Here is an 18,099-nt window from a genome sequence, read left to right on the forward strand (position 1 = left end):
ACGTGAATTTAGTGTGGGCGGTCGGGAAGCGGTTAATAAATAAATTGCATAAAGGAAAGAAAATCTTAAAGGTTTACATAGCCTCTAAACTATAGCACTGGTGATCTACTATATAGACATGCCAGCAATTTGCCAGTAGATTGCGATATAATACCAAATGTTATAGTATGACGACTAGAGTTTCCACTACCGCCCTGTTCACAATGTTCCTTCAATAAGATTGCACTTCTGAAAACTGGCATCTTATGGGTTCATTGTACTGTACTATATCCTATAGAGCCAAAGATCAGAAAAATATTTACCTCTAAGGCAGCCATTCGAACCACTTGGTTGCTGTGGTAAAAAAAGTTTGGCAGGACATCGAAAATTGAAGTTTCAGAAAGAATAAGTTTCTAAAAAGAATAAGTGAGAATAAAAAAGTAGAATAAAAAGCATAAGTGCATGATACATACATAATAGTGGAAATATTTTATACAAAAGATATACAGTATGCAACTTTGCAAACAAGATTATTAATACAATCTAATTAAATCCATTGCAGGTTGTTCTGGTTATTAGTTAGGTTTGTTTCTTGGACATCATATACTACTATCTATTTTGTAGCTGGACTGTCTTTTGGCTAGCGCAATGTCTCTATAATTAACCGTATCTGCAACATGTTAAATAAAACAAATTTTAAAAAAAAAGTTACAAAATAAAACTTATACAGTATGATCATACAACAGAAAAAAAAATTGTCCTATACGTCCGTATACCACAAAAAAAAGGGTTAGCGTCCAGTAAAAAAAAAAATGTGATGCATACGTCACGAAAAAGGTCATGAGAGTTCATGACAGATGCGTTAAACGGATACAATTATAGCATATAGATCATGGATGCCACTGTCAAGCATCCATCACAGCCTTTGTTTAATGTAAACGTTGGGAGCTTTTCCCGCCGTATATGTCAAACGTAAGCCAAAAAATCGTGATGTAAACATAACCTTATATTGACATCAGACAGCCATAGAACATATACCGCCATTATATTACATTCTTATACTCTATAGCTCCTTTTTCAATACGCATCAGCTAAAATTATTCACTACCCCCCCCCCCCCACGTGGTGCTTACACGCTTCATTACAGGAATTACCTGAAGATTTTCAATGCAAAATTGATGCCCGTACATGTCGATGGCAGACAAAAAAATGGATTCCACTTGGTTGTGACGAAGCTCATATGAAGGCAAATGTGAAGCAATAAGTACCTGAAAATAAAGATAAATATTCAGTCATTAAAATTCTTGTGAAAAAAATCTGGTGGCTGAGAATTAGCGATTCAGACGCATACCTGACGGGCCCGCAAAGCCACTTTTGCATTGGTTGTTTTGCTTAGTTGGGTGAGCTCTGTCAAGATGTTCAGCAACTCATCTGTTAATGTAGGGTCCCGTCCACACAACTGATCCTAAATATAAAAGTGACATTTAGAATAAGAAAATGTTTTTCTCTTTGGGTGAAATTCGATTTTAACAGCCCTATTACAAATGGATGTATTTTAACAGCTGGATTATATCAATGACCTTATAAAAAATGTTAGTCAGGAATCTTGCTGCATGTGGAGTGCAATTCTCACAATTTATACAGTGGTTAAACAAAAAATTATTTTATATTGAGAGAATAAATTATCTTGAAAAAAATAGGCACAGACATTTTTCTCACAGACCGTCTGTAATTTCAACCGGTGATATCTTATTTCTGTGCCATGTTATCTAATAATAATTTGTTCATATTTCTAAAAACACACTAAACTAGCTAGGTCTGCAACTCCTAATGGACCTGAGAGGGCAGGAGAATCAACTTGTCCAGTGAGACCTGAGGCTTATCTTAGTGCAAGAGGATCGGCCCCTGGAGTGGAATTGTGCATATGAAACTGCCTCGAAGGTCGACACCATCCTGCCCAGCACCCGCATGCAAAAACAGATAGAAGAGGGAGTGTTCAGGAGAAGTAGGTTCACCTTGGCTTGAATGAAGCCTACCTTGTCCACCAGATGGACTCTTTATGTCCTAGTGTTGAGGATTATTCCCAGAAACTCCATGCTCTTGGACCAGTGAGGACTCTTTGTTGAGGATTCACACAAACTTCTTCAATGTGTCCAGCGTGATGCTAAGGCTTGAAAGATTATGGTTTTCTGGAGGCGGTCCTCACCAATAGGTCCTAAAGATAAGGGGCGACAGCAACTCCACTGGCACAGAGAAGCACTTTGAGTCGCCAGGACCTTGGTGAAGACCCGTGGCGAGCCCAAAAGGGAGGGCGACAAATCGGAAATGTAAATAACTTGCAGCAAAAAGAAGGAAACGCTGGTGTGTCCTTGCGAAGGGAATACAGAGGAATGGATCGCAAATGTGAATGGAAAAGAGGAATTCTCCCTGTTCCAGCAATAAGACCACAAATCTTAAGGATTCCATGCATAGCTTTCAAATGCAAACAGAGTGGTTCAGCCTCCTCAAGTCCAGGATTGGAAAAATAAATCTGTCCTTTTTGGGCACTGAAAATATTTGAGTAGAAACCCTTAAAACTTTACAACTGAGGAACTGGGACAATAACTTTCCGTTGGAGAAGGCAACAAAAAGCCTGGCAAAAAGCAGAAGCGCAATCTGGTGTGCGAGGGGGAGTCGACAGAAAGAACCTTTCAGAATGATGCTTTAAGAGCTCTATCTTGTATCTGGTCGACACCACCTCTTGAACCCAGGCGTTGTCCACATGAGTGAGACATGTCTCCTGAAAGGAATAAAGTAATCCCCGCCCCCCCCCCCCCCCCGACTCAGCTCAGACCCCCAACACGAGTGTGGAGACACCTTCATGCTGAAGATACCTTGGCAAAGAGGTGCTTCCGGGCCCTGGACTTTGGCTGCCAAGCAGGTCAAGGATTGTGCTTCTCTCTAGTCTAAAATAAAATGATTTCTGGGAGGAAACGCTGGTAAAGAATGAAAACCCTGAGATTTGAGAAAAGGCTATGTAGTTGAGGCAAAAGAAAGCTCTTTCCGTCAGTAGTCTAAGAAATAAATCTCTTCCAGACGTTTACCAAAAAGTCTGCCACCAACAAAAGGAAGGCCAACCAGAGCCCTCTTGGAAGCCAGATCAGCCGCCCAAGATTCCAGCCAAAAATAGCACCAAATGGCAATCATTAACTAACGCCCGGGAATTGAAGCGAGCTTACTCAAGGATAACCCCTAATAAAATTTTGAAGCGTGGATCACCGGAGAGGCAAATTTGGCTAAATCCTGCTGTGGTGCTTATGAAAGGGACATGTGGTACAGCTGCTTCTTCCACACCAAACAGGCCTTCCTCACCCAGGAAGATGCAAAAGTCGGGTGCAAAGTGAACACTGGCTATAGAAGTCGACAGCTTGGGAAACCAGCTTTTTGACAAGAGGGTCACAAAGTTAAGCCACATCGGATAGCCTTGAGATAGGTGGATCCACAAAAGGAGAAACAGTCCATCTAGACATCAAAGTCCTCCTAAAAAAAGAAAATAGAGTATCTGCGCGTTTAGAAACATCAAGATGTCTGTCAGGATGTTTCCACTCCTTGGATAGATTCTCCTTAAAATCTCTTTGGTTTTGGAAACAAAGTTTCTGGTGCCATTGGCGCTGTAAGGGCGTCATCCTTTACATGAAAGGCGTCCCTGACAGAGCACATTAACGCCTGCATGGCAGTTGTCAATTGCGATTCCTGTTTTGACTCTGAATCAGAGTCGAAGCATACAGAGGAGGAAAGCGAATGATTAATACAAGAAGCAAAATGACCATTAAACACACACACACACACAAACACACACACCTACCTACCTATCGGTCCTGTGTCCGCACTTAGCGTGCGAATGTCCTAATATCCACATGGCGGATGAGTATTTGTTTTATTTATCTCTACTCTCCCGAAGCAGATACCAGAGACATTTCTGTTCATATCTGGTGTAATACCCAAAGTTGGGGAAACTCAGCCTACATCATATATTTTGCATGGACTGTGTGGTTGGGTACACTCATCTCTATTTGCCTCTAATTGTACCTATGGGGCCATAGCTCATCAGTCAGCAATGGACTGCATGCTGTATTTTTGGGACTTCCACATATACTGCAGCATGTTCATTGTCTAGATCACTTACATGGTCTATATAGTCTTGGCAGCGAATTGTGTGTGGTGCCCTATTCGGATTCACCATTCTTAAGATTGGTAAACTATATCATGACCCTATAGCCAGCCATTGGGGGTCTAATTGATCAGCCCTGTCCCAGATCACATGAATTAATTATAGCACTATCTTAACATACATACATGAATTGGTTATATTTATATGTATGAACAGGGCCGCACCGTCCTTGAGGCAAGAGAAGCATCTAGTCTCAGGAGGCCTGCTGCCGCCACACCCTCCTGCACTATAATTGTACCTGTGTCTATAGGACGCAGATACAACTATATGCAGAAGCGCTGCATAAGCGCTAAATGGCCATTCAGCGCCTTTCAATGACGTAAGCGGCACGATGACGCTTGCGGCGTTGAATAAAAGGCCAAAGCACCCTACCAAACAGCGCCTTTCAACGACGCAAGCAGCGTTGAATGAAAGGCCAAATCACCCTACCAGTCAGCGCCTTTCAAGAACGCAAGCGGCGCAATGACGTCATCTCGCCACTTGCGTCGTTAAATGAAAGGACAAGGCACCCTGCCAATCAGCGCCTTACATCGCGCCACTTGCGGCGTTGAAAGGCGCTGATTGGCAGGGCAGAAATTTTCTGTTAAGAGTGTGAGGGCCTTTATGTGGGGCACTATATAGAGGGGTAGGTATATGTGGGGCACTATCCACAGGGGGGCACTATCTACAGGGGGACTATATGCCAGGCACTATCTACAGGGGCCTTTATGGAGGGCACCATCTACAGGGGGGCACTGTCTACAGGGGGCCCGATGGGGGCACTGTCTGCAGGGGGCTCTATGGGGGGGGCAAACTATCTACAGGGGGCACATGGTGTATGGTGCGATTATAATCAGGGACACAGTGTATGGTGCTATTAGAAATAGAGGTGCAGTGTATGGTGATATCATATTTAGGGGTGTAGTGTATGGCACCATGAGAATTTTATCTTCGTTTATAGGTGCAGAAATGTTTAAAAAGTGAGAAGCGGAAGAAATCGGAGCGCAAAACTGCAGAAATGGGCTGGGAGAAGAGATCATAGAGGTCTGGACCGGATGGAGAAGAAATGAGAAAAAAAAACCAACTAGAATCTGAGAAGACGTCACCTTTGAATTACTTAATGTAAATGCTTATTCTGCCTCTAATCAGTACTGTAGTCATTGTATGATCTGCAGCAAGATGATGGGTGGTATGAAACAGCAACTCTAAGCATATCCTTACCATTGTTCGGGCCATGCTGGGAGCTGTAGTTTTACGCTGTACAAATCTATACGGCAGGGGTTGCACTAAATTGAGCGTGTAATTGTGCTGGTGCTGTATTTATGTACTGAGCTTGGTTCTGGTGCTGTGTATATATGTACCGAGCTTTGTTTTGGTACTGTATATATGCACTGAGCTTGGTTCTGGAGCTGTAATTATCTAGGATATATTTTTAATAACGAAATTGCAGGGTAGATGGAATGGCTTTCAATTCATTGTATATTTAATGGGAACCTATCTAGTAGTTTTAACCCCTTGAACCACTACCATGCGGTAATACATGACACGACAATATTTCCAAACATTTCCTTGTATATTTTTTTTCAGATGCAGCAAAATCAACTTTTAAAACGGCGCACGCTGTATGCTAATTACTCATTAAAGGTTCATGGGGTGGTGCTGCTATCCTGAAGAGTCACATAGTCCTGCCCCCAAACCTACCTTTCTATGCTTGATTGACATCCCCTTGGCTGTTATACATCATTACCAGTCTCCTCCAACTTTATCGAATACGCCATTGCCTTGTACTACTTGGGCACGCAATGTGCAGCGAGGGGAGTACAAGGCAACGGCGCATTCGCAAGAGTTGGACGAGGCTGCTATTGATGTAGAACAGCCAGGGGGATGTCAATCAAGAACTGGAGGCGCCATTTCAATTTTCCTCTCAGGCAGCAGAAAAGCTAGAATCGACCCTGCATATGAATTATCTTTGCACTTTATGAATCAGTGATATTCATTCTTACAATTTTAGTGTTTTGAGTATAGACATGTATTGATTGGGGACTAAAGCGCCTCTACCTGGCCGTGTATATGGCGCCTAGCGTGATGCAGGATCTCCGATGTAGTTATTGCTTCATATTTTAATGCACATTGAATAAAATTACTACTACTTACTACTTTTCTACCCTCTAGCCTGAAGTCGAGTGCCTTTTTTCCCAGTTTTGGCCAATCCCTTTCCTGTTCCCATTACCTTTTTTCTGGGAGGCACCATACCTAAGATACCGTGCTAATGATGGGTTGTTTAGATCAATTTTCACTTTTTCTCTTTGTTTACAGTATGTGGCCATGCACACCTGCATAGGCTGCTTGGTAGAAACCTCCCGAGGGAAAAACATGAAAGAAGGGATGAGGAAAGAAGAAAACTAGCAGCAATCTCTGAAGGAAAGTGAACCCATGGGAAAGTTGCCCAAAAATATCAATGCAATACAGCCAAAAGGCTTGCTTACCAGACCCCTGGAGCGGTGTAACATCTACCTCGCCCCCAAACACGCCTCCAGCGTAAACCTTCCACCAATCGATTGACGCAGAGGAGGGAGGCGATAGGCCAAACACCAGCATGTGACAGGCAGGGAGTGGAGCAAAAAGGGAGAGATTGCACCTTAGGCTTGGGAAAAAACCCTGAATTAGCCAGTGTCCGTGGGAAGTATATGGCCTGCCTGGGCAGAGTCAAGACTTCTTCCTAGCTAGTGTCGCCTCCTAGTGGCAGGGGCCTATACCCATCGTATTGTCCCCAATGATATTAATGAAAAAACCCAATTGGAGGTCTGAGGCTGCATGTATCCCTTGTAGGGATACACGATACATCGAAACTTCGATACTGTGTCGACGCCGTGCACCCACAAACGGTTCAATACAGTTAATTCATGTATTTCGATACTAAGCTGTGCCGTCGCACAACTTCGCATTGTAACATGAGTGCAGGGCTGCGGCTGTGTGATACAGTCATTGCCCCGCTCCTGATTCCTAATGAGTGCGCGCAGTGAGCATGCGACCAGTGCTGCACTAATGAGCGGCGGCACTGTAGATAGAACATGGCGGGCACACTGCAAAACATCCCCATGTTCTGTCTTCAGTGCCTGCGCTCATTAGTGCAGCGCCGGCCGCATCACCCCATGCTGACTGCGTGCGCATTTGTTGTCAGGAGCGGGGCAATGGGGCAATGGCTGTAGTACACAGCCGCAGCACCGCTCTAACAGCGGAGATGAGAGAAACCTCATCTCATCCGCTATTCTCCTGAATGCTGCGATTAAATCTGACCGCAGTATTCAAGGGGAAAATTAGACGGGGCGAAGCCCCTTTGATCGCATCACAGGGAATCCCTGTGATGCGATTGAGGGACATACCATATATGGGCAGACAGCACAGGGTCCATTGAAGGACCCCAGGGCTGTATTACCATATTTCCTGTGGTTAGGGCATACTTGGGTATATCCTAACAACTGCCTGTGTACTATCTGCACACAGGCTAACGTACTGGCATATAGATATATGCCAGTCATTAAAGTTTAAAAATAAAAAAGTAAAAACATAAAAGTAATGTTAAACAAAAAAAATACACGTACACATTTTTTACAATAAACATTAAAATAAGTCTCAATACATAAAATATATACATATATACTTATTCGGTATTGGTGTGGCCCTAATAATATGCACAACAAATGTTTTGCGTCATTTATGATATGTACGCTATAAAAAAATAAAATAAAAACATCTTTCGTTCACTTATTAATGTAAGGCACGAGATGTGATGAATTTAACCTCCATGTGCCTGACATTTATAGTAATTATGGGGTTAATTACTATTAATGTGAGGCGCATTCAAAATTCATCACACCACGTGCCTCACATCAGAAAATGGAAGTACTTATTTTTTATTAATGTTGGCAAAGTATCGTTTTGGTATCGAAAATCGCAATACTACACAAAGTATTGGTATCGAAGTCCAAATTCTGGTATCGTGATAACCCTAATCCCTTGTGTTTGCACGCTGGCGAGGCCAATGCGAGAGGCAGCTGGATAAAATGTGGTGCTTCCCCTGGCGAATAGCCAAGAAGTAGCGTTCCTCTACGTTGAGGATCTCATGCATAAAAATGCTCTAGGACAGGAAGAAAACTTATACTATGTTTTTTTCCCCCCACTATTGGGATCAAATCGTTTTTTTTGGCTAAAAACTATTTCAGAGAATAAAAACGGCTTATATGACCATGTGATTGTGTTAGATCTGCTTGTAATATCTATATTTTATACCGCTCTAATATGCCAGATTGTCCATCAACACTCACAAAGCAGGTTCACTATTAAAACATTAGTTGCTACAAATATACTCATTAGCTGTTATTTTTATCCATAACGATTTTACTTAATAACTACCACGGGTTGAATTTTATAACTTTCTTGCGGTTAGGATGTAATAAAAATTCACCAAAATCTCTACTTACATTCCAAAACTACACAACTGTAAAAAAAAAGAAGCTATACTATATATGGTTTAATTTCAACCCATTACATCCAGCATAATATATTTTCAATTGGTACGAGAAGTATTAGAGCGTGGAAGAGATTAAATTACAATACTTGCTAAACCTATCCATAGTAGTGTACAGCATACATTAATAATAATATATGACACACACAAAATACAGGCACATTAATTGAATTTTTCTTGTCCTCACTCTCGGAGTCAGCAAGCAAAAGCCTGCAAGCAGTTCCCTTACAAGGCCCGACGTTTTCCCGTCATCCCTGTGTAATTACACACTTGAATGGCTGGACACTGAAGAAAATTGAAGGCCTGAGCTAGGAACAGCTGCCATTTTCCCTCTCCATCACGCAGGTATGATTGCTTGAGAAACGTACAGGCCCAGCTCAAAGCCACTGCAGAATTCTCCGAGGAAATACAGCTCTGTGTTCGAATAATGAGATTCTTAAGGCAAGCGATACTTAGAATCACACTAGCCAACAGTGCACTCTCCCCGCTTACAAATTAAAACATATGAGATCCAAGGCCAAGATCACAGCCTTCATTATAAGAATAATGACTATATTTTCAGAGGACCAGTCTGGTATTCCACATTAATAGAGGAAGATAGGGGACAGAATATATTGTGATCATCTCTCTGGTCTTGGATTTGCGAGGTTTGAATTTTTATTTCAACTTGTTCTCCAAGAAATATGTAATAAAACACGCAGACATATAGTTCATACATATCAGCTACGCACATGTACATCATTATTGAAGTAGAAATTAGATTCTAGATTTTTTTTTAGCAAAGGCATCGTTATTTTGAATAAATCGGCATCCATTTTTATTTTACCACTATGCATATCCCTTACTGTACATGCACATGAGTTATTAACTGTGAACAGCCCTAGAAATGTTGGGGGTAACCAAAAATGGAGCAGTACTAGACCTATGACGTCATGCACACAAGCGCAGTTTTGCGGATAGTATAGAATGCATGCTTTCCTATGGGCCAATGCACACGACTGTGGTTTCCATGGTCTGTGCATTGCCCGGAGCCCGGACTGCCAAAAAACATAAAAATAGGCCATGTCATTATACGGTCCGGGTTCATTGAAATCCATGCACATCTTGTGTGTGCACGGTCCGTGATTGCGGACAGCCCGCAGGTGACACCCCGCGGCCCGTCCGTGCCATAATCACGGCCGTACACATAGCTACGGCTGTGTGCAGGAGGCCTTAGAGTTTCATGTCTCCCTTTCTAAAACTTTTAATACTGGTTTTTCTCCCAGTACATGTTTTACAGTGTATAGTTTCATGGCATGTCAATAAGGCATACCATAAAGTGTGCTGGAGAGATGAGGCGATCCTGGTCCCAGTATTTAGTTTAGTGGTGGCCACACATGAAAGTTAACTCTTAGGAAATATGGACCCTCAGAAAAAAAAACATCCAGAAGAGAAAAAGCTACAACGCATAGAAACGTAATAGACCCCCAGCTGCAAACCCAATAGACCATGATTGTGTTTTATACATGGGTTACCACAAATACACTTCTCCATATTGGCAGTTCTACGAACATTTCCTAGAACGGTTTCTTTAACAAAAATGGCAATCTTTTATACCTTTTCACTCATAAGACTGAACACAGCCTATATGTTACACTGCCTAACTCATCTGTTGATATCTGGATCTAACAAAAACTATAGGCAAACATTCAGCATACAAAGTCAACATTGACAGGTGCAAGGTGTACAGACTGCATTCATACCACTCATGCCAAAGCCTGCAGGTGCATGTCTTCATTAGGCTACATTCACACGACAGTGAAAAACGGCCGTTTTCAGAACAGTAAAGTTCAATGGGTGTATTCACACGTTTTTTTAATGGCCCGTGAATAGTGGCCATTAAAAAATAGGACATGTCCTATTTTTGGCCATTTTCACAGCCAGACAGCTGAATATGGACTATGGAGAGCGACGTCTGGGGGTTACTCGTGGAGCGGAAACCCCGGTGTCACTATCCATATATGGACAGTGACATCTAGGGGTTATTCCTGGACCGGAATCCACGGCCCACTCTGGCAGGAGATTCCGCTCTCCTGACATCACTGTACATATATGAACGGAGACATCAGGGGCTCTGTCTACAGCATGAGCGGAATCCCCGGCCAGAGAAATTCCGCTCCTATAGTGAGCTACAGTGGCGCTATCTACAGGCGAGGTGGGTGGTGCAATCTACATGGGGGGGGGTGCTATCTACATGGGCACTGTAGCGCTATATGGGAGTGTGGCACTATCTACAAGGGACACTGTGGCACTATCTACATGGGCACTGTGGCACTATGTGGGCTCTGGCACTTTATATGTGGGCACTGTGGCACTATCTGCAGTGGGCACTGTGGCACGATGTGGATACTGTGGTACTATCAACAGGTACATTGCGGCATTATCTACATGGGCACTGTGGGGTTTTCAGGGGTTGGGACAAAAAAAAAAACCCTGACAAATTAAATCCATCCTTTTTATTTATTTATTTATTTATTTTTAAACGACCATGAAAAACGGATGGCAAACGGCCATTAAAAAAGGACAGACGGACTGGAAATGGATGAAAATTTGGAGATGCACTGATACTAAATGGTCATGAAAAACTGACAGTTGATCAGTTTTTAATGGACATTTTTTTTCACTGCCGTGTGAATGCAGCCTCAGTCTCTCAAAATAGAAGGAATGCAAAATCTTTTTGTTCCTTGCAAATGTGATGAAATCTAACCCTAAGCATGATGGCCTATTGGTGGGGGTCACACTTTGGGTATCCCTGCCGGTCAGCTATTTGAGCGGCGGAGGCGCTCGGGCGAGCATTGCTTCCACTTTATTTCTTAAGCATCTCCATATTGTACAACGCCATCACAATCGTAGCAGCTTAGCACAGAATTAGCTCTCGCTTATTCAACTTCGATTCGATTGGTGTGAAGGTTAGATTGTATGCCAGAGGCACACAGGATCCGCTGTCAGAAGAGCCGTCAGCCAAGTTGACTGACGGATTTGGATTACAGCAGCATTATGCAGCTTATATGTACAGTGGTTACATAAAAGCTAAAGCGCTAAAACAAAACAAATTATTTTATAAAACTATATTAGAAAAATGATTAGTATGCAAAAAGACGTACATTACATTAAAAAAAATTGCATCAAAAAGTTTTTATAGCCATTAAACAACATAATCTATGTAATTAATACCTACCCAGTTATGAACAAGTTTTATTACAGTGTTCAGCAGCTAATTGCTGGTCATTGTAATAGGTGACTTACAATTAGCATAGTAATTAGAAGATTCTTCTTGGTGACTTGAGCGTGAGAGAAGATGTAATTCAGTACCATTGTGAGGTCACTTTTATTCTCTTCTCGAAGACTAAAGACACACTTGTCGTAATGACCTAGAGGATCAAAACCAGATGAAAAACAGCCTTTTCAGTCGGTTAACTCTACAGCCAATACGTAACAAATAAAACTACAAATGGAAATAAAGGACAAGGACGGTATACCTGTGACACACAACACAATGTGGATTTTGAAAAATTAACAAAATCGTTAGTCTTTTAAGAGGCATTCACACATGCCAATAGTGTTCCGCATGGTCAAAAAAAAGGGGGGAAAAAAAGGCTGTGAAAACCAAGGCCAAAAACCCCAACCAAAATCTCTCTGGATTTTTTACCGCAAAGCCCATAACACGCAACGGAAAGGTGTTGTGTTATTTTATTTGGTTCAGATTCAGCTTAATTCTACACTATAGCATTGTGCCTACACCCTGACTCTTTTCCATTTACCCATGTGGTAAGTATTCCGCCAGTCCTGACCTTTGGTTTTAGAGTTTGCTTGCAGGTCAGCTGTTGCTTGAGGAGACTACTCTGGGATAGCATCCTGTCCAGGTCTCCATGAGGGGGTTTCATGGTGAAGAACAGATAATCCTTTAGACTCTGCTCCTCGGTTTAGCCTAAAGTCAAATCTATTAGCAACTCACTATGCCTCTGCTGGCCACTCCATGGCAGTCCAATTTGATAAAAGAAAATATTTTCTCAAACTATACTCAACGAAATATTTTTAGAACATCAAGTACTGCCCCCGCCACCTTCTGCTCTATTTGATCACATACCTCAAAAACTGCGGTGTGGCAGGTTATGTCCATTATGCAGGACCCCAAATTCTGAATAGTATTTGGGTAGATGTTGCTCTGTAACTTTCTCTTGAGGCGTCATTAAGGGCCTGTTCACATCAGCGGTCGGTTTCCGTTCTGTACGGTTTCGTTTTTTTGGGCGAAAACAATAGCATAGTCCATATTGTCATAGTGTGATATTGATTTCGTAAAAAACAAAGAAACCTTACGGAACGGAGACAAACGGAAACCATTCAAAACGGAAGCATTACCATTGAAATCAATGGTAAAGCAAATGGAAGCTATGGTTTCAGTTGATGGGTTCCTCCGACGGAAAGGTCTGACGGTACCCATGAACGGAAACTGAACGCGGATGTTAACATACCCTAAGGGCTCATTTATACAGCAGTGTTTGTGGTGGTTAATTAAAATAGTTTATTCTAAATAACTTATTAGGCCATATGGAGGTTGTGTTATCTTTTCAGGAACGCCCACCATTAGTAGAGCAGGGAGTAAATGCAAAGAGCAGCTCTAGTCCGTGAGTATCCAGCACACTCTGCCCCATTGATTTCATTGGGTGCGGAGTAATGCTTTATCTCCCATGCAGGATTTGCCAAGCATCCCATCTATGGAATACCCCTCCCCATCCGTCCCATGCAACCAGCTGTACTTCATATATTTTGGGGGTATTTAGCGCTCCATATTTTTGAACAGCAGTTTTGGGAATCCTCTGTTGTACTTTTCTAGGACATAGCCAATGGCAATGTTGGCCATGCCAAATGAGTATCATCATGAGTCATCCATGAGTCTATATTGGAAATACTCCAACTGCACTATTCCCCATACTGGCATGTGACAGCGCCACCTGGTTGTCATCGTCAGCAAAGGCTTCAAATGTGGACTAGGGAAGGACAGCAGGGAGATCTCCGGAACAGTGCTGTTTATATACGCAAAACTCTGGGACACGGAGAGTCTCATAACAGTGGAAAAAATGTTCACAGGATCAAATAGATCTTTGCAAAGCATTAGATATTAACATGGATTCTGGACATAAACTATGAACTGCACAAAATGTTTTCATGCTACTAAATATTACCATGAATTAATACAGAAGAGAAAAAATCCAGATATGTATATATCATAAAGAATATCAGTCAGCTGGGTTAGGTGCGGAATCTGTCAGGAAAAGACATGTTGGATAGTATGTTAGAGAAATTATAGTGCTAAGAATATTCCCTGGGCCTTTACAACCCCTTGTCGTTTTTAGAAGTGTGCTCAGCCACTATCACATTTCACCAGAAGATGGCAGCCAAAGACCATTTTTGAATCACTTAGTGCCCGGCTTACTATCAGTCTAAACATCTACAAAGTTAAAAAAAATGGGGTCATTCGCTAGAAATGTCATGACAAAAATAATGGCACCAAAAAAAATGACAATTTAATTATACGTTTTTTTCAGAAATAAGAAAACGAAAGTGTAGGACATACCATGCTGGAATTGTGTTTCAACTTTCAAATACTGACGAAGCAAATCCATGACTACAGCTTTCATGTGACCTCGAATGCCGCTTCGGTATCTGCCAAAATTATATACATATTCAATAAAACAGACACAAAAGACAAAATCAGACATAAAATAAACATGGAAATAGGCCTGTCAAAAAGAATTCTTCAAGAACACCATCCCATTCTGTTTCTAAATCCATTTCCAAAGGATCAGTACTTTTCCGCTTACTAAATGACACCATAACACACTTTATATAATTACATTTGTATAAAGCATTTAATTTAAAAAGTATAACTCCTCTTACTACTTCGCTCCTAGATAGGAAATGTTTTTTTAAGACAATACATCGAATGTCAGAGGTGTAAAGAATAAGACGACTTCCAAATAAAATGAATGATGTGGAATGGTAGACAAAGGTTATGACGGCGAGGGTAAAGAAAAACTCGGATTGATGAAAGCTGGGGCTTGTTGATGAACCTTGAAGAATTAGAATATGTTCAGAACAATAGTTTGTTTACCATTACTTTACAAAAAAAGAAATGCGGTCTGCTGCACTGTCCTACCCAAAAATGAAAGCCTAGAACGCCTTCCATGGAGCACAGAATTACAGTACCACATCCGTTTTACAAATGCAGCTTTTCTTTGCTTGGATTTGCTGTTTGATTGTGGAAAAGCACAGAAAAATGTATACTTCAATTGGGAAAAAACCACAGCATGCCCTATAAACCAAGGCTCTATAATCCATAGTAAGAGGATTTTTAATAATCCCATTAAAGGAGTTTTTGCCACTATAGAAAATTATGGCAAATCACTTGTCATTAATTCTTAAAATCAGAGGGAGTTCGACTAAAGGGACTCCCACCATCCTCAGAATGATTGGGTTACACTGCGGCTGGCTCCATTGCCGATTTTCCCTCCCGACCACCCTCTGTGCCGGGAACTACCGCGCAGAACCATTTGATTTGCTTGAAAGTAGCGATGTTGCAGTTTACTGCAAAGTGAGTGGCCCGGAGTGCTGCGGCGCAGGAGAACTGATACTACAGGGACCTTCTGCCCTTTTCTTTTTTTGTGGGGGTCTGAACTCCAGGAACAGTGTTGAGTGAAGGCTTTTCCGTGTGGAATCTGAGCAAAGAATTAACATGTTACTTTTTCTGTGGTTAGGAAAACAATCTGAACCGATTTCTTCTGAAGCATGTGAATAAAGTTACATTGTAGGCAGGTTTTTGCCAAAATCCTCATCAAATTCTTAATGTGTAAACATAGCCTTAGAGTTAATAGACCTTATTAGTGGTTACATATTAGGTTTATGGATTGCCAATTATAGAGTAGGGTTAGAGTTTGTATAGAAAGATGGGAAACGATACATATACATGGAAACTTTGAGACGACCCCTAGAGTGAAAAGTGGTATTGTAGAGGGATGGTCCTCCAAAGGGCCGATATACGTAGAAATAAGGGAATTAAAAATCTGGTCTTTTGGAGAGGTTTTACTGTGCATGTATAATCCCTGCCTTCATTTATTTTTCATACCTCCTCTTTTGGAGTTTTTATATATTTTTTAAATGCCCGCGCTAGTGGATGTAGACATGTAAGGCATGTATGAACTACTCACATCTTACAATTTTTCTTGCAGTATATCTTTTTGCAAAAGGGATCTGCCTGAATTATCACTTTAGGGCTCCTTCACATAAGCATAGCCCACCTCGGACGTAAAAAACTGCCGTTTTCCACGTCCGAGATAGACCCGTGTGGGACGCGTTGTCACGGATCCCACACAGACTACAATCTATGGAGGAATGCGTGACGCAGTAAAATAGGACATGTCCTATTTTTCAACGGAGCGTGCACACGTTGAAACAGTCGTGTGAGCAGCCCCATTGAAATGCATAAGTCCGTGATTCACGCTCGTGTGCATGAGGCCTTATTCGCAAAGTAAAGTTTTTGTGCAATGTTTGCATATAACAGTTATTTTCGGCAAAGTTGCATGAAGGTGGTCATAAACTACTGGGTAAAGCTTTTACTTTACGGTATTTGTAAAGATCTTGTACAATTAGAAAAAGTAAAAGATGTTCAAGGAAATAAACAAAACAACACTTTGCATTCCTGCAGTTTTTATAGATTTACAGAGCGATGGCGTGGTAAGTAAAACTTCTCGACACCTTGACCTTATTTTTTAAGGAGCGGTTTTATGCGTTAAAGGCTATGGAACCCTTTGATTTTTGTTCTGCAGTCTGTATTGTTTGAAAACATAGCAGGCTGCAGAATACCGTTCACAGTGAAATCCAACAGACGGGTAGTCAGATGGGCTCGATCTTCATCGGCTCCTATGATGTCCTGAACGCTGATCTAAGTTGAAATATGACCAACTTTGCATTTACGAACGTGCATTCAGAAGGTTGGCACAAACTAGGAAACAGTTGGAGGGGAGTTTGAATGTAGGATTAAGATATACAGGGTTTGTTTGTAGCTACGTAACCATGGAGACCAATAGATCTGTATAGGTGCTATAAACACAAAACAATATCATTTTTTACAATCAAGACTATTTGCAAAGTTACTTTATTTTCTATTTTAGATGTGTTGGAACGATACAGAAAAATGGTTTGAAAGGTGTACATACCAGTTAGATTTCAAACACTCAGGCATAAAAATATTTTGCCTTTAAAATAGCTTTCTGCTTAAAAAAGAGAAAACCGATCACACGTTTACTATTATGTTGAAATTGATTGTGAAGTGAAGTGATTTATTTGCCAGTGAAAAACAACTATCCAAACTCTCTGAACCAAATCTCTGGTCATGGAAGACTGCTTTTAGCACTTGGTTGTTCATTTAACACCTCACCTTTGCACCAGTTGCACAATGCTCTGTGTGTTCATGAAGAAAACCTCACGTTCAGATTTACGATTCAGTGTTGCTGCGTGACTGTCTAATATATTTGCAATCTGTGCAAAAAATATGGTTAGTTTTTAAAGCATAAAATAGAACAATTATACAAAAAGGAAAAATATGTCAACATTATTTTAAATAAGAGGACTCTCAAAATGTTACCAATTGCCATGCGCTGTTGGAAAACTATTGTTTTATCACAGGGGTTCCCTTTAATATGGAAGCAGCTGCAACAATGGGCTCACTAAAGAGCAGTGGTAGCCAGCCAGACATTTTCCTTGTAACAGCGGTTGCAGGGGAAATGAAGTATTACATGGATGGCCTGAGTCTGCTACTTATTAGTGGTTCCCGGTCTCAAAGTAGTGCAGACCCAGTTGGGGTAACCCCATCTATTACATCCATATGCCCTAATAGGGCATAGGGACAGGGGTTGTCCCAAGACCATCTTTATGAAGGAAGCCAAAGTGTATATTTTATATGGCAGGGAAGGGGGAAGGGAGTAAAGAAAAAGTTTGTTTACATACTTGAACTTATTTTTTCGGGTTCTGAAAAAGGATTTTCTCAAAGTATGTAAACAAAAAAAACTTTAGGATGAGTTAGATAAAGTGGCTTAGGAAATTCTCCGAATTGAAAAAGTATATTCACATTATTTTTTACCCATTTTGTTCTGTTGTTTTTTTTAGGGGGAAGGGGGGAGTCTGTCAGATGACCTAAATAAAGAGTAAAGAATATTCAATGCAAGGGACATAAGTCATCATGTACCCAGCCTAGGTTTGGAAGGATGAAGTGTTGAAAAACAAACAAGCAAAAAACTTATCAAGATCTAGCGTTTAGACTGGCAGCCTTCATCCTGGCACTGGACCACAGAGCTCACAACTCAAATGA

At 41.3% G+C, this 18,099-nt stretch overlaps 1 protein-coding gene across 3 annotated transcripts in view; it reads right to left on the reverse strand.

The window, feature by feature from the left end:
- Positions 1-18,099, reverse strand: part of ACACA (acetyl-CoA carboxylase alpha) — a 454,335-nt gene that overhangs the window by 343,311 nt on the left and 92,925 nt on the right. For all 3 annotated transcript variants that reach the window (XM_075853501.1, XM_075853500.1, XM_075853502.1), the window contains exons 22-27: positions 17,170-17,270; positions 14,311-14,399; positions 11,982-12,106; positions 1,331-1,444; positions 1,134-1,247; positions 303-392 (exon numbers count right to left, since the gene is read on the reverse strand). In XM_075853501.1, the coding sequence (XP_075709616.1) occupies positions 303-392; positions 1,134-1,247; positions 1,331-1,444; positions 11,982-12,106; positions 14,311-14,399; positions 17,170-17,270 (633 nt within the window). The remainder of the gene's footprint in view (positions 1-302; positions 393-1,133; positions 1,248-1,330; positions 1,445-11,981; positions 12,107-14,310; positions 14,400-17,169; positions 17,271-18,099) is intronic.

The sequence above is a fragment of the Rhinoderma darwinii genome, chromosome 2 (genome assembly GCF_050947455.1).
Source record: "Rhinoderma darwinii isolate aRhiDar2 chromosome 2, aRhiDar2.hap1, whole genome shotgun sequence".
Taxonomy (NCBI): domain Eukaryota; kingdom Metazoa; phylum Chordata; class Amphibia; order Anura; family Rhinodermatidae; genus Rhinoderma; species Rhinoderma darwinii.